Source organism: Propithecus coquereli, unplaced genomic scaffold (assembly GCF_000956105.1).
Source record: "Propithecus coquereli isolate 6110/MARCELLA unplaced genomic scaffold, Pcoq_1.0 Scaffold129, whole genome shotgun sequence".
In the NCBI taxonomy this organism is placed as follows: Eukaryota; Metazoa; Chordata; class Mammalia; order Primates; family Indriidae; genus Propithecus; species Propithecus coquereli.
The window spans coordinates 1,675,777-1,702,485 of NW_012137080.1; the positions used below are offsets into that span (position 1 = coordinate 1,675,777).

Below are 26,709 nucleotides of genomic sequence, written 5' to 3' on the forward strand. Positions count from 1 at the left end.
TTTGATCGGGGAGCTCCCTAAAACGGCAAGGCACACAGCTTCACACCCAGAGCAGAAAGGTGGGAGAGGTGTTGGCCCTGACTCAGGCTCTGTTCTCTGTTCCTGGAACGTTTCTGACAGCTGTTTTTGATGAGGACTCATCAGGCCTCCCCTTGCTCCCCTTTCAAAACTGTGCCCCCACCACGCCCACCCCACCTCCATCACCCCTGCCCCGAGGGCCAGACTCATCTCTAAGGAAAGTATTGCCATCACCTCGACTGGGACTACTCTTCTCGAGTGAACCTGATTTGTGTGTTCTGCTTTTGGGGGAAATTGCCCAACTATGAGATAATGAGTTTGTGTTACTGTAAACCACTAAATTTGTGGTAATTTGTTACATAGAAATAGAAAACTAATAAATATTATAATATTTTATTATCCTATAGTAATAACTACCACATATTGGGTGTCTGTTGTGTACCTGGCTTCGTACTAGGGTATTTAAACCTGTTCTCTTAATTCTCACCACAGCCTGGTGAGGGAGGTGTTTTGAAGTCTGTTTTAGAGAAGATGAACCTATGGTTCAGGTCACTTGTTCAAGAGCACAGAGTAAGAGATGGGATGAGGGGTTTGAACCCAGGTCTTATTCTAGAGCTCATGCCTACTAAGCATGAGGACAATTTTCTTTTATTGTGATTTCTGCCCTTCTTTCCCAGCCTCTGTCCGATCTACTGGCTTGGTGACATATCAAGATCCTGCTCTACACTTCAATTTCCTTCTTTTCCTTCTCATTTCTGCAAAGCGCTTGGTAAACCCAGCCCATATCCTGTCTGAGCCACTAGGTGCCACGCCCTCCTTCAGGGACACATAGCACCCTGTGTCTTGGTTCACGTGCCCCTTATCTGTTACCTCTGCTGCCTCCTGGGCTGGGGTTCCCTGAGCTGTGACACTGTAGGCTCCAGTGACTCTTCCCAAAGACAGCTGTACCTGGTGCCCACAACCCCCTACTGGACACTGCCACTGACATGGTGGTATGTATTGGTTTTCTACAGCCTTGTGACAAATCACCACAACTTCAGTGGCTTAAAGCAACACAAATTTATTATCTCAGTGTTTCCTGAGTTGTGTCCTCTGCTCAGGGTCTCACCAGGCTGAAGTCAAGGTGTCAGCCAAGACATGGAGTCTTGGAGTTCTCTTCCCAGTTGTTGGCAGAATTCAGTTGTTGTGGTTGTAGGACTGAAGTCCCTATTTTCTTGCCGGCTGGTGACTAGGGACCACTTTTAGCACTTAAAGGCTGCCATCAAGTCCTTGCTGTGTCCCCCCCACACCCCCATAGACAGTTCGCACATGGTTGTTTGCTTTTCCGAAGCCAGCAGGAGACTGTCTTTTAAGAGATTACCTAATGAGGCCAGGCACACTCAGGATAATCTCCCTTTTGATTAACTCGAAGTCAGTTGCTGAGGGACCTTAATTATATCTGCAAAATACCCTCACCTTTGCCGTATAATATAACCTAATCATGGGAGTTATCTCTCATCCCATGCACGGGTTCTGTCCATACTCAAAGTAAGAGGACTACACAAGATACGAACCCCAGCGAATGGGAACCTCAAGGGCTGCCCAAATGCTGCCGACCACAAAGAATTGAAGAGAACGCGGCTGTTTCTAAAGACAGGAGGTCCCTGAGACATCAGTAGTAGCTCATGTGTAATTCTAAAAGACGCATGAGGGAACGTCCATGTGGACTATGGCAGTTGCCTATCATGGTCCTCCGAGGAAGACCATAACACTGGTGGCTTGTGGTCCCCTAGTCTGGAGACATTTAGGACTTTCTTTCAGTTTGCACCTTCCTACAGTTTGTAGTAACATGTTTTCCTCCCATGCATTTTGTTCCTCTTATATGTACTGGGGCAAAAATTATTACTATTTTTTCAGGCAAAGTTTTTATTATGAGTGATCACAATTCTCCTTCTTGTCTCTGGTTTCTAACAGGGAATGGTCACTGCCTGTAGAAGCAGCTCTCAGGCTCTCCTTTGTTGTGGAAAACTTATGTAATGGGCATAGGATGGAGAATATGAAAGAGAGCTGAGAGTTTCCTATACCGGATAATGCAGCATTAAGAGCACAGGTTCCTAGCTGGGTAACCTTGGGAAACTAACTTCTTCCTACCTCTGTGTTCTCATGAGTGGGGCAGAGAAGTATCATAACAATTCTGGGGTGCTCCTACTCCTGGGTGCCTTTGTAACTTCACATGTCACCGTCAAATCTCCAGGTCTATCATCTTTAGACTGTGTCTTTTGACTCTCCTAATGAGGATATTAACAGCTCCACTTTCTGTCTATCTTTGTCTCCCAACTTTGCTCAAACATACCTGTGCTTTTTCACGGTCAAGGTTAATAATATTGACATTATTCTCTGTAGCCATCTTTTAGTCCCCTCTGTTAGGTCTGCATGTTGATTCCCAATGGTAACAAAATAGTAAACAGCATTTAGATGATTACAATTTACAAATTTTGGACACTGCTAAGCCAGGCAGTGTCAGAAGTACATTTCCTTCTTTACTAGTTCAAAGTCATTCATTAAATAAATAGTTGACTCCCTGCTATATCTCAGGCACTGTTTTAGGTGTTACCATTAAACAAATGCCCTCATGTCATTTACCTTCTTGGATGGACCCCATGTCACTTGAGGGAGAATGTTTCTAGAGTTAATAGCACAAAGATGTGCTTTTTATAATCTCTTTTTCCCCCCTCTTTTATCAGCCGATTTGTCTAATATTAGTATCACTGCACCCACTTTCTTTTGGTTAGTGTTTGCATGGTATACATTTTTAAAAACTGGTTTATCTTCTCTTAACTTATCAATTGCTTGAAATCATGCTACATTTTATTTGTCCTTGATTTATCCCCCACTTTGTTGGGGGTTTTTTGCTTTGTTTTTTAAAAGTTTCCTGGAGTTTCTATTTACTTTTTTTTTTCTTGTTATGAAGAGAAACGCACAATTTTGTTATCATTTCACAAATAGTTTCCAGATTCTTACTCATTCTGCCCATCGTGCAGCATCTGTTTCCATTTTTCTGAAGACATCTTTCTTGGCACCATTGAGTTCCTGTTCTAATTGGAACTAATGTCATTCTAAGTCAGCTGCACACACGTCCACCTGTCTTCTATGTAATTCCTAGTTTGTTTTACTTTTTCTTTATTCCACATCTCCCTCTTTCTTGGTTTTCACCTTTGTTCTGTTGGAATACATCTCAGGTACATTTTTCAGAAAGAGTATATGGAAAATAAGTTTTGGAATCACTACAAATGAAAGTCTTTATCCTCATACTTGATTGATAATTTGGATTGATGATATAGTCTAGGTTCTCATATTCAAAATCTGAATAGTGTTTTAACGAGTAACAGATAAAAGAAAAACAATCGGGCAGAGGAAATCTATGCGAATGTATTGAGGTATGAAATAATAGGGTTATGTATTTGGAAGCAATTCAATATCATAGGGACGTAAGGGGCAAGAATTAGAGGGGAGGAAGAAAGTAGTACGATATAAAGCTGAAGAAAATGCAGGGGTCCTGTCCTAAGGAATCTTTTCTGCCATGCTAAAGGGATGAAATATAATACTGAAGTGAAAGGGAATCCCAGATTAGTTTTAATCTAGAAAATACTGTGGTCAGAGATGTGATAAAGAAAGACCGATTGCTTATAGCAGTAGTGGGGAGGATGGCTATGAGACTGAAAGAAGAGGAACCAGTACGAGATAAGTAGTTTATTACGGCAGGAGTGGAGAATGGTAGAGTAGCAGCCAGAGACAGACCTAAGGAAAATTAAGAGCCATGTTAAGGAGTTTGGACTTCATACAGGAGCAATGATAAAACATTCCAGATTCTGAATAGAAGGATAGATTCATGCTTTAGAAAAAGCACTCAAGGTACAGTGTAGGAGAATGAATGGATGTTGGGGTGTAAAGACTGGAGGCAGGAAAGCCAATCACGATATTGTTTATCTGTTGCCATCACAGACCCTGAGACAAGAGTCGATGGTGACATGAACCAAGGCGCTGAGTTAGTGACTGGAGAGAGGTGAATGGATTGGAATAATATAAGGGAAATGAATTGGCAGCCAAATAACGGCTGAGAAGAGGTGTGGATCGAGAGAAGAATGAGTTATGGGTTCTTGGTCTGGGCCAGTAGATGGTGGATGATGATGTCATTCACTTAGAAAACATTTTTGGGGAAAGATGTCACAATCTGGGATGAAGCAGATCAGTCACTTATGGATCTCTTTCCTTTTCCCCTTAAATGTATGTTACTTTTATCTGTCAGGCGAAGCAAAGCAAAAAACGTACTGGCTTTCTTCCTCCTCCTGTCAATAAAGCATACTTCCCATCATTCCATCCCCTTCTGGAAGTATCTTTTTTGTTCCCTGGCTCCAGAGCAACAGTCTTCTTTCAGGCCCTCAAATCCTCTCTGTTTCCTCCAAATACAGGGCCTTTGCACTTGCTATACCCCAGACCCAGGGCCATTTTCCCTCCTCTTTGGTCATGTGACTCCTGCTCACCCTGTAGAACTCAGTGCCAAGTCACTCTCTCAGAAGCCCGATCACTCCTGCCCAGGTCCCAGTGTTCCTTTCCTTCACACTACTCCGCTCCTTTGAAGCTAAGGAACCTTTTAGTCTATGCAGTCCATTTGTTTTTGTGAATAGCTGTCTCCTCCTAAAGAGTATAGCCTCCACGAGGATAAGCACCGTGTGTTTTATTCATCGCTGTTCCTGCAGAGCCTAGAACAAATGTTCACTGAAGGAGTGAGCGAGACAAAGGTCCTGCAGCTTAGCTGTGGCTGTAACCACAGAGGGTGTTATTCCCCCAGAGTGGAAGGACTCTTCTCAGACCATTCTCAGCAGCTGTTCGAGAAGTTGCATGGCTCATTCCCAGACAACAGCTTACCCCAGGCCATGCTAGGGCCACTGCACACAGTTCAGGCAAAACTGTAATGTCAAGGCCTCTAGGACACACTGCTTCAAGTTCTGAGCTGGAGAAGCCACACCTGGTGCCACATTACTGGGGACAGCTCCCAGCACTTTCATCCGGGAGAAAAGGGGGGCACATGCAACTGGGGTGCTCCCCTTCTGGAGCATGTCTCACCTTGTGGACCATGAGCTTCTTGAGTGTAGACTGGGTCCTGTTTATGATTTCCCCCTGGACCTAGCTGAGCACTGAATATATAAAAATGAATTCAATACATATGTGTTAAATAAACAAATGAATCCATTAAGATGGTGCTGCTGATCATCTGTCTATCCCTGGTATGAATTGGTCCAGAACGTTCAGGAGTAAGCAACAGGACATTTCCTTTAATAATGTGGCCCAGTCCCTATCCAGCCTTGCTGACTGGGCATCCAGCCTCAGTTGTCTAGGGGACTGTCCCTCTCTCCCTTGAGGGGGATCAAGAACCTCAGGGTTTATGGGATCCAGGAAGACGGAGGGTGGGCCTCGGATCTCTAATCAATTGTGTTTCTTTTCCCCGTGCTTCCTGCTTAGAACACTAAAGGCTACTAAAGACAGGTGCTCTGCTGGGGTTCCTCTGCCACCCCGAAAATCTTGGTGGTAGATATCTTTTCCTCTGCCTTCAATGCTCTGCACTGAGCACTTAGCCCTCTGTAGGTGCCCCAGCCTTCCACCTCAGGGAAGCTGCTTTCTGCCTCTTCCTAACCCACACTCCGAATTCCCATCTCTTCCTAGTCGCCTGGGGCATGGGGTTGGTCTACATCCTTCTCTTTCCCTTCAGGCACAAAAGCGTCCACCCTTTCCTTCTCATGGACAGTGCTATTAACCTAAGATCAGATGGTTAAAGGCTTGTAACATCCTCTGGAATGAGTGAGCTAAATTTAAGAATGTAAAGACCAGGCTGCCCTTAAAGGGAAAAGAAGAAAATTCTCCTCCTCCCTTTCCTTCATTTCTTCTTAAGACTAGCATACAAGAAAGGCATCAAGTAAATTCCCAATTATTCATTCTGTTACATATATATAAATGTGTTTTTTAAAAATAGGATTATATGATTTAGTCTATTTCATTAAATCTAAGATGCATCAATTGTAAGGCATGCCATCATTTTATGTTCTACTAAGGAGAAAAAAATGCTACCTATTATAAGTATTAAACACTGTTGATTGCATGATGCATCTCAATTTCAGAAGTGTTGATATGTAAAAAAATTATTTTTAGAATCAGCAAAATACGATACTAAATCATTCTGCTCCTATCCTTTTGTTTAGTTACAATTTGCATTGGAGATCATTCCGTGTTGATATGTAAGGATCTACTCATTGTACAAATAGTATTCCAAATAAGGTGATAAAATAATTTATGTAATCATTCATCTAACGGTGGATATTATTTTTGTATTTGAAAACAATGCTTTAATGAAGACTCACATATATTTGTGCATTTTATGAATATGTCCAGTTCCCACAGGTAGAATTACTAGATCATATTGAATTTCGACAGGTACTGTCAGTTCATCTCATGAAAAAATACCTATTTATAATCCTCCAGTAGTTCGTGAGTGTGCATTTTCCCATGCCCTTGTCAAAATTGGATAATATCATGTTTTCTACTTTTCAAATCTAATTGGCAAAAAATAGTATTATATTATAATTTGCACTTCTCTGATTGCCAGAAATTAAGCATATTTTCAACTGTCCAATGGGCATTTTTATTTCTTCTCTGGTTTTTTGACTATTCATGCGCTTTGCCCATTTTGCCACTGAGTGGTACAATTTTTTATTGACTTACAGATACTTTTATATAGTAAGCCTAATAGTATACAGATATATATATTTAATAGACTATATATAATTTGATACTATTTATATATGTGTATATCAACTATTATATATAATTTATATATGATATATAAATACTATATACTATATATAATTTAATAGTCTATATATTTGTTATATAGTCTCTCTTTATTTTCTCTATCTTTTCCCATGCTCTTGTTGTTATTTTTGCTGAGATGTAACTTTTCATATAGCCCTATATTTTATTTTACTTATCTTTTATTCTGGTTTCTGGGTTTTGTGCTGCTTAAAGTGTCTTCTAAACTCTAAGATAGTAAAATCAGTTTTCCAGAGTGTTCAAGTGTGTCTTATGTGTACTTACATGGGTGAAAGTTTATTTTCAATCTTTTGTCTATAAAAAATTTATTTTTGCATATCATAAGATGGGAATCTAACTTTGGGTTTTTTTATATGATCCACAAACTATCTCAGTGTGTCGAATGGTTTATCTTTTCATCCCAAATTGAAAGTAATCATTATTATAGATTAACTGCCTATGTTTACTTCTGTGTTTCTAGATTTTCTAATCTTCTTTCTTTAGCTATTTTCTCAATCCTTGTACTAATAACACAATATTTAATTACTGTGTCTTATATTGTGTTTTTATATATTGGGCAAATCACAGAAAAAATAGATCAAAATATACATTAGTTCTCCAAATATTGATTGTCTTCTATGTCCCAGGCTCTGCTGTAAGTACTTCAGTGTATCTGACAACCTTATTGAACTTTAAAAATTTAAATACTTTTTAAATTGATTTTAATTTAAATTTTAATACTTTTTAAATTGATTCTTTTCAATATTTTCTTGTATTTTTTAGAGCATTTTCTCTCCTAGGTGAACATTAGAATAGTTTAAGAGCCATAAACAGTCCTCTGAAATTTGATTGGGTTTACATTAGTTAATAGAGTAATTTTTTTTGCATTAACTTACAGAGTAAAGTTATTGAGAAAATTAGGGAAAATAAGCATGTTTATCAACTTGGATATTCACATTTAAAAAGTTACCTTATGTTGATGTGTCCTAGTTTCCTTTTTTTTTTTTTTAAAGTGAGGATAATAGTGTTAACTGCTTCATAAAATTTCTGAGAAAATTAATGAAATCATCTATGTAAAAATCTTAGAGAATTCCTGACGCATTAAAAGAACGTAATATATGTTAGTTACTATTGTTATCATTATTGTCTGTCTCTATTTTTTAGGTCTTCTTTATGTCTTTACAGTACAGTTTTATAGCTTTATTCCTATTATTTTATAGGTTTGGTTACTATTTTTTTTTTTTTTTTTGAGACAGAGTCTCACTGTGTTGTCCGGGCTAGAGTGCCATGGCGTCAGCCTAGCTCACAGCAACCTCAGACTCCTGGGCTCAAGCGATCCTCCTGCCTCAGCCTCCCGAGTAGCTGGGACTACTGGCATGTGCCACCATGCCCGGCTAATTTTTTCTATATATATTTTTAGCTGTCCAATTAATTTCTTTCTATTTTTGGTAGAGATGGGGTCTCGCTCTTGCTCAGGCTGGTCTCGAACTCCTGAGCTCAAACGATCCGCCTGCCTCGGCCTCCCAGAGTGCTAGGATTACAGGCGTGAGCCACCGCGCCCGGCCGGTTTGGTTACTATTTTAATTCCATTGTATTTTCTAGCTGTTTATTGCTAACACATAGAAAAATTAGATTGAAATATACATTAATTCTCCAAATATTTATTAAGTATCCTCCATGGTCTTTTCCCATGTCTTCCTCCAGTCTAGCTCTGGTGATATTGGGAAGTACCAACAGTGGAGAGACAGAGGCCAGATTCAGAAGAAGGGGTTAATATGTTATTTCTTCTCAAGGTTGATATGTTTGATCTCCAAAATTAAACATAAATACTGTACATTTTCAATGTTGTATTGTTCATACTAATCCACCGTGGGACCAGTTTGGGTACACTGGAGAACTGACTGCCTTAAATATGTAAGTAACTATGGCCTTTAGAATCTTTGAACACTTGCTTATACAAAATATCCATTTGACCACCTGCTTGGCAAATAGCCATTGTATCTAAATGTTAGTAGGCAAGTTTGTTTTGAGATACCTTGGAGAACTCGGGATACCCAAGAAGAGGATATAGCATGGTGGATTCCAACCATCTGCACAATGCTCAAGAGAGGAAGTGGCTAAGTGTTGCATACCCTACTAGAAGTTTTAGATGTGATACCTTAAACGAGAGATGTCAGTGGGTAGAGCTCTGGGTAGAACGCAGCAGCTGAGGCTGTTATGAGTCTAAAAGGATATCACGTGTCCCTTGAGTGATCTATACAGGTGACTTAACAGTTCACTGGGTACCTGAGTTACATCATTAGGACTCAAAAGAATATGATGACCTCCCTGATTTTTAGATTAAAAAACTTCCCAAACAAAGGGCTCCACATCAAGGTGTTTTTTTGGGGAGTAGGGGATCTATGTCCAGGTCTAGGAAGCAATCACACAATTACAAGTGTATTTATATATGTGCATTCTTTCAAATGTCAGTGGAGCTCAAATGGTTTACGCTCAGACAAACTTAGAGGGAATATTGCTGTTCTAAACATGGTTCAAGCTTTTCTTTTCTGTATTCATTCTTTCTAGGGTGGTATCTCCTGGAGCGTTACAGGCCTGATTTCACTATGTCAAATGTATGCGGCAGAGAAAGAGGATACAACAGCAGCTGGCGTGGCTGAGCGGAAGGAAGGAGACTAAAACATATTAATCCCATTTTAAGCAACAGGCACTGTGTTAAATGCTTCCAGATACAATACCACATTTAATCCTCATAACAATCATGCGAGGAGAACATTGTTATGATTATTTTCACACATGAAGAAACTGAGGCTCAGAGAAATGAAGATTTGAGCCAGGGTCTGTTTAACTCCAAAGCCCACGGGTCAGAAGTGCCGGCTCACTCGTGAATCCCAGCTAGAACTACCAGAGATCTTAGGTCAGGTCTCCAGGAATCCTTGAGACAAGACCTGTGTAAATATTAAGGCCAAAGATGAGTCTAAATGAGTTAGACCTTTCCACTTAGTGGTGGACTTCTGTCAAGATCTCCCGTGATGGGATAGTCAAAACTCTTCCCAACAGAATGAAGACCTATAGTCATCATTGGGAATGCTGTTACCTTGCTCTTTCAGCTCAAAAATCTACCTCCTGGAACCAGGTCACACACTGGCAGGACTTTCCATCCACAATTTTGTTTAATGAGTTGAGATCAGATGAACAGGGCTGAGGAAACTGTAGGCAGACAGAATTAGGGATAATTCTTTCCCACAATACCGCACTCCATTCTTCTAGCATACCTCAAGTGCATGCCCTCGGCCAAAACAGATCTGGTGAGAGGAAGATTAACAATGATGACAAAAATAGTCCCTGACTTGATAAAACAAATATCAACTGGGTGAGGGAACAAGAACTGCCCATAACCAACCTTGGGATCTAATATGTTCTTCATTAGGACAGGATTGCACCATCTTAAGTATTTCACCTCATGCTAACTCTGAAGTTAGACCTTATACCTCTGCCCTTGAACTTAGTCAATATTTGCAAACTGTGTAAAAAAAAAGAGAGAGAGGATACAAATCGGTACAAGGGGTAAATGTAAGATAGTCTGGAATAACAGTTTTAGTTTTCTGTAAACTCATAATTCCGTATTTGTTGATCTTTCAGAACTGACCTTTGGAGACTAGGTTTCCCGGGCAGATGTTTTGTGTAAGATTGTGTGCAGCGTGAGGGTGGGGGTGGTAAACGTTCATTGAATAAAATGTGGCTTTGTCTTGGTCTGGGCTCCCTAATTTCCTCTCAAGATAAAGATGAGCTCATTTGAACCTGTCCCTCTCCAGATCAGTAAACACTCTGCATGGGTCAAATTCCAGCCCCAGACCGTGGGCTCCTGCTCTTTGGGAGCACATTGATTTTCCCTTTCCTGAGGTTCAGGGTGAGAGGTCAGGGCAGGTGGGGATGTGGGTGGCCCAGATTTCCTCTGCCTTCCAGCTCTGCCTCCCTGCACACTCTGCCCAGGATCCGGTCCCCAAAGTTTGAGTGCCAATTGTCACTAAGCCCAGAGCAAGTTTTAGCTGCTGAGAGTGCCTTCGTCACTGTCTCCTTCCATTCTCCCATTCTGCCCTCTACCCAAACTCACAGCAAGATTTTTGTGCCTCTCGTTCAGCAAGTTAATTTCTTTTCTGATCACTTACCCCGAACCCTCGTCTTCCTAAAACAATTTCCTCTCCCTCTTTCCCCGCCTCCTACTCCACTTCTCCTTTGCCTGTGGTAGGAACTGCAAATCCATTATCACACTGAGTGACGCAAAACACAACATTATGACTTGTGTGTTCTCGACGCCCTCTCTCCCATCTGTAACGCACACACCTGCAGCCAAGCCAGAGCTGGTACCCTTTGAGGCCAGGGTGCATAGCTCACTCTCGTTTGTGTGTTCTGCTGGCTTCCTTACCAGGAGCACAGTAAGGGTTGATTTGGCCTGTTAAATTGAAATGAGAAAAAGAAAAAGGAATAAGGCACCAATGTTGGCATCTAAAATGTTAGCGACAACGCCGTAGGCGCAACCATGTCTCCCACTCTTCGAGGTTCACGATGATTCTTCCCACCTGATTTCCTCTTCCTCTATCATTTACTTAGCACATGTTTTACCAGGCGCTTCACATAGCACATCTCGTTTATTCCCCAGTTTGAGGGGCAGGTGTTATTTTAGGAAAGAACAAACTGAGACTGGGAAAGACTGAGAAACTATAATAACAAGTCATGGACCAGGCTTCAGACACAGGTCTGTCTGACCTCATGGCCCACAGCCATAACTGCGCTGCTGCGCCTTCCTGCTGCCTTCCGGTGGGGTCTCTGACCGCTGAGGCGAGCTGGTCCCTGCATTCTGCCCGTGGGCTAGCACAGACCAGACGGGGGGTTGCATCGATCCTGGCTGGGACCTTGTTCCCTCTCTGTCAGTGAAGGGCACATTTCCCCCACGCCTTCATGCTTTGGTCTCTTAATGTGTATCTACAAACAGAAGTTGTGCTTGCTTGCTGAAAAACACTCAAACATTTGGAAATGTACAAAGCAAATGTGAAAATTGGCCCCTTACCTAAATGCTTTCTTGCGTATTTCTGCTCCTCAGCATTTATTATGGTGGTGAGTGTTCTCACAAATTGCGCGCATGTGTGTGTACGTGTGTGTGTGTGTGTGTTGCAGATACAGATAAAGATATATCTTTATATCTTTTTAAAAATATACATATTTAAAACACCCCTTTTTAGCCACTTTTTAAAAAACACAAAAGTGGAGTCATGTTTATGTAAAAATATTCCTATATTTACTTTTCAAATTCAATAATACATCATGGATGACTTTCCATTTCACGATACAACTATAGCTCAACCTCAGACTTTTAGTGGGTGCATAATATTCCATAGTCCATGGAGTCAAAATACAAATCTGCAACTAAAAGCACAAATAAATCTTTTTTTTAAAAAATGATACAATTTTTTGTAGCTGAGTTGACATAACAGGGAAACTGTTATTCTTGGGGTCTGTTCTCCCCAAGTTCAGTTTACTTTAAGGAGGCATAAAGTCACAATTCATTTTAACAGTGCACCTAGTGATGACATTCGGTTTGTCCGTGATTTTCCGTTATCACATATGATCCTGCGATGACTATCACTGAACAGGCCGCATAAAATTTAGACATATTAATTGACGTCCTCCCGCTTCAAACTCCAGTTATTTGTGACTCTTCCTCATTCAGTCAGGGGCAAGCACTGCTTCTAGAAGGATTCATAGAGGAGATGCAGGGAACAAAGAATCAAGGTTCTTTGACTTTGAATTTCTAAACAAGATCTGAACACTCAGTGCTGAGACAATTGTCTTGAAAGTCAGGGATTTTAGTTAGCCAGAGCCTGGCTTTTTTGTGTGTGATAGAAAAGAGTGTTTTTAGTTTCAAAAGTTAAAGCACCAAAGAATGGAGGCATAAAGCTTAACCCACAACGACAAACAGGGATAACAGATGAGGAGGAGCCAGGCTAGCTCACCCTCACAGGCTGCAAGACATTCGCCTGGGGCAGGGGCTGAAATGGCTAAGAGAAGGGGTATGCCATCAGACCTTGTCCTTGCAAAGGGGCCCTGTCCTTTGTGTCCTGGGCCAAGCCTGGGGCTTGGGTGGAGGTGACAGGATAACCAAGTACTTGTGGTCTTGAAGAAGGAATTTGTTTCTCTGTTCTACCTGGCACTTAGAATATAGCAGCCATGCAGAAATGCCCTGGGCCAGCATAGCATTGCTGCAATAGGGTACAGAAAGCTGTACAGGTGCCAGTCACCAGGGGGCCGTGGCCTTGGAGTGGCCTGACGAAAAACTCAAACTGTCCGGTGTCCAGATCACTGCAGGTAATGTCAGGGGGAAGAAAATGAATCAGTGAGGGTCTGAGGACACCTCAGTGGAATGTGGTGTGAACCTCAGGCCAGAAGTCCAATAGCATTGATGGCCACGTTAGCAAACACAAGCATGGTGCTCTGATGACAACTTGAAATCAGATGCCTCATCACTTCCTGCTCAAGGACCAGAGAGTACTGCATTGTTTAACATCAGCCTATAACAGGAAGCCTCCCCCAGGCCACTGAACACCCAGGCCTTTAGATGCCACCCTCAGGGAAAGGAGCAGGAAGGGATGGACTCTTGTCCAAAACAACTGCGTGTGCCTGAAAGTGACTAGACTGTTCTCTGCCCTCAGACCAAAACGAAGCTTGAGTTCGACATTCAGTTGTAGAAAAAGAAAAGTCACACATTTCAACTGAACCAAAGAGGTGCCCTTGTCATTCCTGTGTGCTCGTGTGTGCAAATATTTCTATGAGGTTAATTGCTAGATGTGGAGTTGGTGAGACAAAAGTCTGCGTATTTTAACAAATTTCCAAGTTCCTCTCCAAAGTGGTGGTTCTAGCTTACCCATCTGCCGCCAGGACTGCTGGAGAGGACCTTCTATCTCATTCCCCCTACCCAACTCCGGAGGTTACAACTCTTTTAAAATTTTTGCCAACCTGAAAAGAAAAAAATTTTGACTGTTGACTGCAAGCTTCAGCCACGAGTTCTACTCAAGTTCTCGTTCTCTTTTGGAGCCCACATAGGAGGGAAGAGAGAAGGGATTGAGAAGAACTGCGGGCTGAGTGTCATGGCTGTACTGTGGTTGGTTCTACTTTATGTATGTTCAGAAAATTAAAATTATTACAATTAAAATGCTGAAAATAAGAAGACGCATTTCATCTTTCTTTTCTGCCACAGAGTCCTGTTGCCTACAATGGCACCTCTCAAAAGCTTCATCAAATTGCCTTTGGTCAGTGCTGCCTGACTCAACACTTAGCGTATCCTTTCCTCTTAGAATATAAACAGATAGGCTTAAATTTTAAGTCAATATTCCAGAAAATAAAAATGTCATAATTCCTTTTATTATAGAATGAACAGCTTATCTTTAAGTGACATTACCTTTCTGGAGTTCTTTTGTTTTTTCTTCTTCTTTGTTTAATTGTTGAGGGAAATCCCTAAAGCCACACTGGATGAATCTGGCTTTTTCCAAAAACTCTGAGTTCCAAAAAGACATGTTAAAATAAAACATAGCCACCGAGTTAACAATGTGGCAAACTGAAATGGCTGAAAGAGCAAAAGCTATTTGGCCCTAGCAAAAGAAAAAAAAAAAAGAATGCAATAGCACATAGTGATTGAGTTAGCTGACAGCCCTAACAAGAAATATTTGTTTCTACTATCATTAGAAGGTAGAAAAAGTAAATCAATATATCAAAAAAGCTTTTCCTGCATTTCAGCTAGGAACAAATCCAGGTCTTTCTTCATATAAGTTTGTCACAAGTAATGAGCCCTGTTTTTTTGTGGTATAATATTCTTTTTACCACATTGCTGGCCTCTATTTGCTTATTTTTTTTTGCATTTGTGTTAATATAGGTGGGCTTCATTGTAGAATTCACCCATAAAACTATCAAGGCCAGGTGCCTTTGCGGGGAAGACAGAAGATTTTGTTTTGGTTTTTGGAGAACTTTTAAAATTTTATCTATGGCCTTAATACTCTTAAAAGTCTCTTTTATTTCTGGATTAAATTTTGATACCTCCATTTTTCTTAGAAATGTATCCACTTCACTGACAGTTTTCAAATATATAACCATAGTGTTGATTCTAACAAATCTTGGATGCTGAGTGAAGACAAGACATAAGTAATACTCAATTAGTAATCTATATACTATTTATGTTTTCTTCTAGAATATAGATGCTTACAGTTAAATGTACATGCCTATACCATGTTTGGACACATGCACATTTACCGTCCTTTGTGCTAGTCTTTGAGACTCTTGCTCAATCTTATGTCAGCTGCTGAGCTACGAAGGGAAATTTAGGGAACACATTTCTTTTTCTAGTTACCAAAGATTTTCCAGTTGTGACTAATCAGAAATGTGACCATTGATTTTTGGAATTATTTCCTAACAGGTCAAGGGGAACAATAATGACAAGAAATCCATAGCTCCAATTTTCATGGTCTAGAGCTACTCACACCAAGGACTCTCCGTCCAATAGCAGCAAAGCACAGAATACTATTTGCATAAGCAGTGGGGAAAACCCAGTGCTTTCTATACTGGCAGATTTATTTGCAGAGACACAGGCATTTTTTCCAGGGTGGCTGCCAAACTATCTCCTGAGCCTGTCTAGCTAGCACCTGGGATACTCAGCAGGGGCTTTGCAAATAATACCCTCCCCTTTGCCAGGATTGAGGCAGCCTGAGCGATTCTGTTTCAGTATGTTGTGGCACCTTAATTTTTCTAAACTGCTATACTCCTATTTTGGGGCCTCCCCAAGCATGGCTGGGTGAAGGTGTGGCCACAGCAGCTACATGCCTGAGGCTGGGGACAAAGGTGTGGGGAAATGACAGGAATGGAACAGCAGCTTTCAGTTCCTGCAGCACTTCTGTGTTCTTTAGAATCTTTATGTCCTTGGGAAGTTGGGATGGGGCTGGATGTAGTTCTTATATCACAACTGAAAACAACATGGCAAGGTGACAAAAACCACTGACTGAGAGAGAAGAAAGAAAACCAATAGTGATTAGGTACAAACCATGTGCTAGGGTCTGTGCTGTTTCCATTGTATAAAAATAATCTCTTTGTTAGAGGCTTGAAAGAATTCACATGTATTACTATTTCAATTTGCATATTCATCTTTAAAGATCTCTTACCCTACTGAATAAGAATATTGAGTTGTGTTTAGCAGAGAATTCCTTTCTTTAAATGAAGGTTCTATAGAACTTATTTATTACTTTATTTAAAACATTTGTATATAGAGATCTGTTTTATCATACCCGATGAGATGATTGGTGTTTTAATCAGAGAACTCCTTTTATTAAGCAAATATTTTATTATACCCCAATATAAAGATGAAACTCCTTTTGTTAAAGGAGGTCCCGATCTGGTGGCGCCTGAGATAATGTCACCTTACTCTAGCGATCTAGGGAGTAAAAGCTACTGAGTTAGATTATCTCTAAAATGTCTTAAGTGCTAATCATTTTTCTTTGTAACTAGGAAAATAAACCAGTCTCCAGTGGAAAGAAACAAAAGAAAGAGAGAGAGAAGGAAAGTAAGAAAGAAAGAGAAAGAAAGAAAGGAAGGAAGCAAGGAATACAGTGTGCAGAAATACATTTTTACTGGTTTCATATTAGGTTTGATGTCACCTGATTGTGAGTGATTAGGGACTCGGGGCCTTCCCCACCAAATATAAGACCAGGTCTTCTGGATGGTTTGACCTGTGGTTGCGCCTTGGCTGAAGGCAGTATGATCTGTCAAGGTATTTATGCCTCCCAGGCTTCCTTCCCCTCCCTCTCCAGGACTTGTTTCTTGCCCGTGGTCATAGAGTTCTTCTAAGTCTCCCCAAAATCGATCCTAAGAACTCACAGAAGGAGGTACACTTCTCTACTGGAGACCGGTCTCACTCTGTCACCTGGGCTGGGGTGCAATGACATCATCATAGCTCACTGCAACCTCAAAATTCTGGGCTCAAGCAATCCTTTTTCCTTAGTCTCCTGAGCAGCTGGGACTACAGGCACATGTCACCATGCCCTGCTGATTTTTAATAAAATTTTTTGTAGAGATGGGGTCTTGCTACATTGCCCAGGCTGGTCTCAAACTCCTCAGCCTCCCGAAATTCTGGGATTGCAGCCACGAGCCACTGCTTTTTTTTATGCCTATATTTGTCAAGAGAAACATGTCAAGTCAGTGATATCTTAATGTTAGCTTGACTCAATGGCTCATTACTGGGAACAAAGGGAGGGCTGGGGCAACCCAAGAGCACTAGATGCTTGGCAAGGAGCAGAGACACTTACTGAAGGGAAAGCAAATCAGGAACAGAGAGAGGAGGATCCCGAGTCACACTTGGCCAATTTCAGAATTTTGCCCTTGCCTTGCCCTGCAATTTAAATTGGCTTTCTGATGAGAAAGCACCATTTTTTTTTGGCATGTAGGAATTCTTTGGTGGCTGCACCAACGCTAACAATCCCTTAGCCTTTATAATTCTTTTAATTCTCCTGGGACATTCAAAGGTTATGTGACTTGTTTAGGTTTCCCTGGGTAGGCTTTGTAAAGATTTTTAGAATTGAATTGATTGGAGGCAGGTCTTCTGACACCCAAAGCAATGTTCTCTTAATGGCTTTTCCTGTGATTTCCAAAGCTACCCTTCCTGTTTTTACACCAGTGTAAAGCATCCCTCCAAAAGGTTATATTGTCGGTGAGGGGTTACAGCACCATTTATTTCTTTAGTAATCTTTCATAATTTTGCTTAATTATCATATCAGTTTTCTAAAATTGGATCAGCTGTTTTCCTTTATACACGTTTCTCTTGTATTTTATACTTTTTAAAAAACAGAAGTGATCCCCAGAATTTAGCAACACATGGCAAACATTCGATGTGTTTCCATGACTTTTATCCAGGGGCATCTATATCTCACCCTAGTGTGTGTTAATAAATTGTGAATAGGTGCTGATTTTTAGCTGTTAGTTTTTAAGGAAAACTTGTTAGCCATTTATGATTACCTTAGTGGAGATAAAAATGAATAAAAGCAATCCTTTATTATTAGCTTGTGAAGATTATATGTCCAACTGGAAAATAGGCACTCATACACATCGAGTATACACAACCTTGTGTGTGCAACAAGGTTTGTGATCAGGGCTCAGATCGGTGTTGAGGTCAGGGGTGTGTATATCATTCTAGACCAATGCTGCCAGATAATTTAGAGTCACAAAAGTGAGGATTTGAGGCTGTATTTCTAACAAAATTCCTACTAGGAAACATTTCTACCTGCTTTAACTTCTCAGTGATTTGGTATCTATGGAGACTATCCTATCTAATTTAAAGCGAATCAGTATTAAATAAGTGTAAGAAGATGGAAGGGTCACTATATTCCTGCAAATACCTTCTCTCTTCCAAGAAGAGAGGAGGTAAGGAGAGAAACTCTTTTCTTTGCCAGTCAGGGAATAAATATTTTGGCATAGAGAGACATAGGCATGTCCCTCTTTTGTACAATTTAATTAGGAAGAACGGAATTTAAATTTGTGCCAGTCATAGAAAAAGAGCTGAAAGCAGAAACAATGCTATTATTTTAAAAAGTTTTAGTATTACATGGATTCCATGCACCCTTGTGTCAACAGAGCGAAAATATAAAGTTTTCATCATTTAGGTGAAAGCAAAAGAAGAAATCTGAGAGGTTAAGAAGACTCAGTACAGACAGAAGGGAGGTGTAGCTGTAGCAAAAGGTGGGTAATAGAGTCAATCTCAAATAGGCAAATGATTTCTGTTACTTCTTATTCCTGATTCAAAAATAAAGGAGATGTGATTTTAAAACAAAGTGAAAGAGACAAAGGAAACTTTCAAAAACCATACACCCAATATTCTTAGTATGGAACATGCTACCAATCATGTCTAGAGAAACATTTTAGAAAGGTTTTGAAAATTTGCTTTAGTACTTAGTTCTGAGTCCAACCAGTGGAAACCACACAAACTCTTAATTCTTATATTCCAGGTAATAATATATTTGCCATTCTGTGGTTTTTGAGAATATCTTTCCTTGTTCTTAAAATCATTTGACATTAGTAATTATTAAGAGTAAAATATTACTTTGAGCTAAAGCTTATTTTTTTTTTTTTTTAAGTTTGAGGGCTAAATAAAGTTAAATCTGAGAGAAGAGGTTTCAGAGAGTAATGTAGGCAATGACTACAAGCATCTGAAGTGTGTAAAGGTCATTTCTAGGAGTGCATGCATTGATGTTAGGCGCACAGAGTTAAGAATTGTAATGAAATGCAAACTCCATACTTGATAGCACAGGCACAACTAGCCTACTGTCTACAACTGGACACAGGTCCAAAAATCAAACGTCACATGTTAAAAAAAATCAAGCGGCACTGAGCTTGTAATGTATATTTTATTTTGCACAAGCTTGCATATATACTGCACATACATTCAGTTTAAGAGGAGATGGAAGGCACACAAGGCAATTGGACTACTGTATCCTTTAAGTGGTACAAAGCAAAAGGTAAAAGTTTGGAGAGTATACAAAAGCTTAAAACACACAAAGTAAAACCCCTTTCCCACCCTCCCCACAACTTTTTTTTTTTTTCCTGTTTTGAAATTTAGTAGCTGCCAAACTAAATTTTTTAATTTTACTTTAAAATCAATTGTCTACTGCACCTTTTTATTTTCTTTTTAATATGGACAGGGAGTCTCATTGTGTTTATCATATCAATTAATATTACAGTACATCCTTGGTAATACAAAATTGTACACCTTCATCAAATAAATTAGGATAAATTAAACCAATAAATTATGCAAAGTCTTCAGAACAATAGACAACAACAAAAATCCACAATTGAAATTGCCTCTAGCTAAAAAAAAAAAAAATCAAAACTTGACTTTATCAGTTCAGTTATTGTCCTATATTCAAATCAAAGGGTCTTTATTACAAAAAAAAAAAGAGCTTAATAATGCTATTTACAACATATTGCTAAATAATATAAAGGCAGTGTTTTGTCACGGTTTATACTATATACACATGAGAAATGGCTGGGACAGTATCGAGGGAAGCCACGACCTTTGATTCTTCTAGGTAGTGCTGAGACCAACCCCAAATACATTTTCTTCTACTTCTAAATTTGAAGTGGTAATATACAATTTTAAAATGCTTTATCCCCCTACGTGGAGGAATTAGATATTTAAAAAATACAGAATGAATACATTTTCACAAAAGAAGGCCAGCTCGTTTGCCTTTTCTGTTTCTGTGTGTGCATTTTGGGGGAGGAGGGTGTTGGATTTGAGAGAGGGCTCAGTTGAAAAGACTCAAAGTCCAGATGCTTCCAGATTCTGTTATATTCTTAGAAGGGTAATTATAAGAAGATGCAAAGGTTAAATACCAGTTTTGATCCCAGCTCTGAATATGAGCATTTTAGCTTTAGTTTTTATAGATGGTTTACAACCAACAGATCTACAGAAAACAAAACTGCATTTCCTTCAACATAACATTTAAGTGCAATACAGTAGTAACTGCTTACTCATATAAACCAGTTACATTTTTTAAGGGGAGCTTTTTGAAAACAATGCTTCTTGTAATTTGCAAACACAGAGTTTGTACCAAAGGGAAACATTTGTACTATTCACACCAATGAATACGCTATAATATACATGGCAAAGAGATTTTGCACTGTATTCACATAGACACTGTTTCTTTCAGGGGAGTCTGTAAACCACTTTTTCTTTCATGAATTTATGATTGTTTCTGGGCGACATCCTATTTTGAATGCCCCCAAATTTTTAGCTTTATGACTTAATATTAACCTGTATGATGTGTGTGTGTGTGTGTGTGTGTGTGTGTGTGTGTGTGTGTGGTGGGGGGAGTTACTTACTAAATGTCTTCATGTACATAGAAAAGAAATTTCATAAATGTACAGAAACTGCATTACCCTTGCCCTTGACATCTGATAAAAGAGACTGTTATCTTTTCAAAGTAGAGAGCAGGATTTCCAAGAATGCTTTCAACTGTCTATACAGTCACTGTAGTGTTCCTAATAAATTCAACAGATGTTGTGAGAATGTAGTTATTTATTAAAATCTCATGTCTTAGGTAACAACAGCCATGAGGTTAAATATTTACATTGCTTTATAAAAGTTCCCCTCTTGCTTTAGTGTTTCTGTTTTGCTTTTTTTTGTTGTTTTAGAATTTTTTTTTTAAATGATATTCACCCACATCCCTAGTACAGTAACAAAGATTCTGCAAACATAAAACACTTTAATTAAATAATACTTGCGGAGGCACAAAGCAAACTTCAGGAATATGTGGGTGAACATTTACTTAAATAATTACTACATTCTAACATCTTCCACGTGTTTTACCATTTAATGTGAAACGTCCTCATTAAACAGCCAGAGATACAGTAAGAATTAAATGTTTTGTTGCAAATAGAACATTCTTTTCACAAAACATAACAAATGTCTAAAATAGGTTCTTAAATCTAGATAGGAAAAGGTAAGCTTTCCACTTCACACGCATATATATATATGTATATTTTTACATGTGTGTATATGTGTGTATGTGTTTTTATGTTCACACACCTGCACACACATATATAGCACATGGTATGAAATATTGCTTCTATACTACTTTTCATTAGGCTAAGAAAACACAAGATTTGCACCACAGTTACAAAAAATTGGCTTCTACAAGAATTTTCAAAACTCGAATGCTGCTCAAACAATTGAGGAAAAAATAATTTGCGGTATCAAACTGTTCTAAAAATTCTCTTCTTCAAAAACGTATTCTCCCGCTTTGTTTTAAAAAGACACAAAATATGCATAGCTATCAACGTTATGTCAAACAGCCAGAAAAAAAATCTAGTGTTTATTGCAGCTGTAGTAATTGGAAATAAAGTCAAAAAGATGAAATCGAAAGCCACAGAAGGCACAAGAACAATTGTACTTGTGGGAAAAAACTGGTATTTTGAAGGATTTTTAAAAATCCCCCCCGCTGGTGCATTTTAGGTCTAGGCACAGACTATAACCTCAAGTGTATACGCAAAAATAATTTAGGGTTAGCAGAAAATAAGGGGTTGTGTGGTATTTCAACATGGACTTTAGACTTGTTTTTTCATATGTAAACTGTCCCTCATTCTTCACTCTCCCACCACAGAAAGTTAACTTTCTCCCAACTAGCCAATTTTCACTTGGTGAGAGTTGAGCTAAGATTTGAAAGGTGGTGATTAAAAAACAAACAAACAAACAAAAACTGTTCTATAGGAGTTTTGAGAGACAGGCTTTTTGCCATTTTTCCAATGCACTGGGAGGCACAAGATTTTATGATTGTAAAAGGGGAAAAACCACCTAAAAGCAAAGTGATAAGAGTTCTATTTTCAGAACAAAGAGGTGAGTTTATTCTCATGTCGCAATTTCTACTCTGAAATAATTTCTATGCCTCAGTGAACATGGAGAGGATATTATCAGTAGAAAAATGCATCAACATTTGGTTGTGAACACATACTTTTGCTTAATTTGTCTGTTTAAATTAGAAAGGCAGGAGAAAACAAGATTAAAAATCCAAATAAGTCTGGAATCAATACTGAACTTGCCCCAGATGAAAAAGATACCTAGCAATCTGTCTACATAGGTGAATACACTACAGCTTTGCCTTTTACCTTGCAAATGGCAACACGATGTTGATAAAAATTACATGGAGCAGCAAAGACCCAGTTGTGTACCGACATGAATAGTGAAAGTCATACTCTTTCAAGCACAGCAAGTCAAAAGAGTGTGACTACACGTTGAGGTTGCTTCCTTACTTTGTGCTGATTGGATTTTTTTCCCCACTTTATTCCAATGTAATGATTACCAAACTTTTTTTTTTGTTTGTTTTAAAGTAAGCCAGAAAAATAAATTGGATCTAATGACTCTGTGCATTGTGTAGGAGAGTGCGAGCTGGGAGATGTGTTTGGCCACAGGTGCAGAGGGAAGCTGTTAGTGCCCAGCCCAGGCCACTGCACGCTCTGTCCACACTGAGAGGGCCCGTTGGTCTCCTGAATGATGCAGAGCATCATAGGACCGCACCATTTAATTTAAAGTCAGCAGGTTTTAAGGCTTTGTGCTGACAATAATTGCGTTCATACATTCCTGTCCATCAGCAGAATTTATAAATGACATTAAATTACAGCAATAGGGTCAGCTAGTCAGTCACATGGGTCAAAACCCACGCTTTCCAAAGTCAAATGTAATTTTTATAAAAATTAAGGGAAAATGGTATTTATGTTCTATATGTTCCAAATACCAGATTTGTTACTGTGTCATTTTAGGAGGTGTATATTGAATTACCTAAGAGGAAGGAGGGGTCTGGAAAACACTATTAGAATGAACAATGAATTCTTACTGCATCTGCACACACAAACCCATCTAAGAAAAGAACAAGTGTGAATGCCATATGATTTTCTAAATGCAAATATGGGACATTGTACATCATTGAAAAACTGGAAAAAAAAAGGGAGAAAGAGGAGAACCATTGAAGAAAGCATAAAATAGCAGCTAGCTTTCTTATGTGTGCTGAAATTGTGTCTTTTGGGTTAATCCCAAACTTTCTTATGCTATACACTCTTCTCACATTTTGGTCAATACTAGCTTTCTGAATTAGAAGAGGCATTATCAATTGCTTTAAAATGCTATATCTAAAATGAAGAAATGCTTAATTAGACTGTCATCACTTAGAACACCCATGAGGGTAGTGTGGAATTGTATATGAAAATAGGTTATTCTCATATGCAAAGATCAAGTCAGCCAACAGTTGTCAACAAACTTCTAGAGTAGGCAAGAATCTTACGGTCAAGTTGGGATTTCCTTTATTCCTTACTGTAGAAAGATATTCAGAAAACAGTGTTTTAGAAAAAAAAAGGTGTTAATTAAATAGAAATAATCCTGTTAAGCATATAAACAATGTTGAGCAGAGTAAATTTGAAACTTATGTGCCTTTTAATATCTGAAGCAAAATTAATTGAAAATGAAAACAAGGTATAGGGTTTTTTTTTCAATGAAGAATGATATCAGCTCCCTTATTTGGAAGAAGAACCTACTGTAAAGTTTAGAGAGGTGGCTAGATCAGGTATGAATTTCCAGTCTCATCTTGAAAGAGTCAGTTTTGTGCAAAATTGCTTTGCCTTCCATAAGAAACTGCTACTAGTTTGGGGGTGCTTGTCATTTCTCTTAGGAAAGGCTTGATAGTTAGTGATTGTTTTTCTTTTAGGCCTTTTGGGGAACTTTTGCAAAGTGAGCTGCTCATCTGTCATCGGCATTATTTTCAAACATGTAAGAAAAAGCCACTCAATGCGTTCAAACCAAACAAGATATTTAAGTGTATGAAGTGGTTTCATTGAGTTTTCAGACCTTCTTAGCAGTAAAAACAAGAGACACATCACTGTCTGTAGTGTTGTGCTGTGTCATGGGTTTTCCTCGGCCAACCGCCATTTGCAATAAGCCATCAACTAAGCGGATGCATCGTTCGCAAATGCCCTTCCTTGCTAATACAGACTTTACACACGCCAACATTCTTTTTCCCTGAAAATTAACCCTATTATAAGTCTCCAAATGTTAAGGGCTTTGGGCAAAAGTAAACTAAAGGTGGAAGGAAAATAACCATCCCCCTTCAATGGAAAACAAAAGGAAATGGGGGAAAAATGATGAGGAGGAATTACCAGCTGATTTCATAACATATCCATGCCTCCCATACACATATATATGAAATCAAAATCTAGACACATATAACTTGGACATCCAAAGGGGACTGCTACTATTCATACATTCAAAAAGAGTTGTTGAAATTTCTACTCATGAAGCAGCTCTTGTAGGCAGTTCGGGGATTTGAAAATCTCAGGGACTTCACTATCCAGCTTGCAGATAACCTTGTATATGGCCTTCTTCCAGGAAGGATCAACATCTTTGCCTGCGATAATGGCATTGAAAAACTCCCGTAATGTGATCTGTGCAACTTCCAGGAATCTCTCTGGAACCTGCTGATACAAGGAGACAATGGCATTAATAAAGTTTTCAGTTTCAAGTCTACGGTTCTTCCAAGGAAACTGAGCTAAGAAAGGGGCTTACATGGCACCTGCATTTTCTAAAAATGGCCAGCCTTTATTCTCTTATGTAAAGTCGTTATATATAGTAGCATTGTGATGTGGGGTTGACAGCTTTGTAGAGTTCTAGAAACAGACCTGCGCAAAGGATCCACACAGACCTACCGAAAAACTAGGATTTCACTGTGAATATTAGGGTAGAAAAAGAGGATATGACTGTTTGAATTCCTCACTTGATTGAATAGGTACATTCCAGAAGAAAGTCTCCAATTAATTTTTCAGAATTCAGATTATATTTCCTTTTGATTTTCATTATGAAAACAAAATGTGTTCTCAAAATAAGATAATAAACAATTGGGTTTCTATATGAACTTTTACTCACACTTTACATGAAGAAAATCATCTAAAATCTCAGTTTCCTGTTTGCTTCAGAGGATTGTTGACTCAAATGCTAAATTGTATATTAAAGTGATCTGCAGTATAAAGCACTCTGCATGCACAAAGGAGTGAGATAATGACATTAACGTGAAGTCACCAAATATAAAATTTAAACTGAATCCTAAAATACTACATCAGAAACTACTTTGAGATTAGAATTGCTCCATAAGGGAGTGATCTATGCAGCTGATAATAATAATAAAAACTAACATCTATTGAGTGCTTGCTATGTGACAGACACTGTCTTAAGTGTTGAATGTGGGTTATATTATTAATTCTCCCAATCTCTCTATGAGTTGTTATCCCAATTATACAAGGAGAAACTGAGGCTAAGAGAGGTCAAGGGAATTGCTCAAGGTCATTATATTCCAAAAAAAAAATTTCCCAAATATTCTTTTTAGAATCACTATTTGTTAAGCCTTTTCTTTCAAAGGAATTAATATGTATGTGTGTTGTGTGTATGTGCACGTGTGTATTTTCTTAAGTCTGATCTCTTGAGTAAGGAAAGCAATAGCTATGATGTACTAATTCAGCATTCTTTGTAAGTTACTCATAGCAAAGCACAGCCCATCTTTCCCCACACCAACATAACAGATTCACAGACTAATTCCATGAACTCATAATTTTCCAAGAACACACTGACACTTAGTAGATTTCTTTTAGTGGGGTACTTATGCATTAGTAATGTTTTATTTTTACATTAAGTACAGACATATGAGGACATAAATGTATCGTAGTTGTACGTGTAGACAGATCTGTCTACACAGATATAAGAGATGAAAGATTTTCATCTCAGTTCAGACATGCCACTGCGGTAAATAAAAGGGAGGTATTATGTTAAACATGTTCCATCCTTTTCTCCTTGCCTTTTCTCAGCTGGTGCAATGGACCTTTTTATGATAGTAACTGGTAAAGAAAACTAGAATCATCACCAGACTTCCCTGTTTTTCACATTTAAAACTGGACAAAGAAGTGCATTGCTCCCAAAGGGAAGTCAATTGTCTTTTATAAAGAAACCTAAAAACTCCCCAGAAAAAAATAAAAGGGCTCCCCTTTGGGGACAATCAGAGTCTCAAAAAAGTAAGAATTTTAAGCAGCTCTTCCCAAAAACTTTCACCCTGGCCCATTTCTCAGGACGTAGTTCCCAATGCTGCCTGGAAATTCACCCAAATGGCTCCTCATCCCCCACGGAAATGCAAACCCAGACACCTCAACCGCCATTAACTGCGGAGAATTCATGTGGATTTTCCACAGACCTTTGGTGATGTCCCCTAAAATCTCCTGGATACATGAGTATTTGCTGGGGGA

General features: G+C 39.0%; 1 protein-coding gene across 4 annotated transcripts in view; it reads right to left on the bottom strand.

Moving 5' to 3' along the window:
* Window positions 1–19,270: 19,270 nt before the first annotated feature.
* PROX1 (prospero homeobox 1) overlaps window positions 19,271–26,709 on the bottom strand; it is a 52,296-nt gene continuing 44,857 nt past the window's right edge. For 2 of the 4 annotated variants that reach the window (XM_012638365.1, XM_012638366.1), the window contains one exon: window positions 24,661–24,900. In XM_012638365.1, coding sequence (XP_012493819.1) covers window positions 24,712–24,900 — 189 coding nt within the window. In that variant the 3' untranslated portion in view covers window positions 24,661–24,711. Of the gene's footprint in view, window positions 24,901–26,709 lie in introns of all 4 variants that reach the window. The other 2 variants (XM_012638367.1, XM_012638364.1) reach the window with 2 other exon arrangements.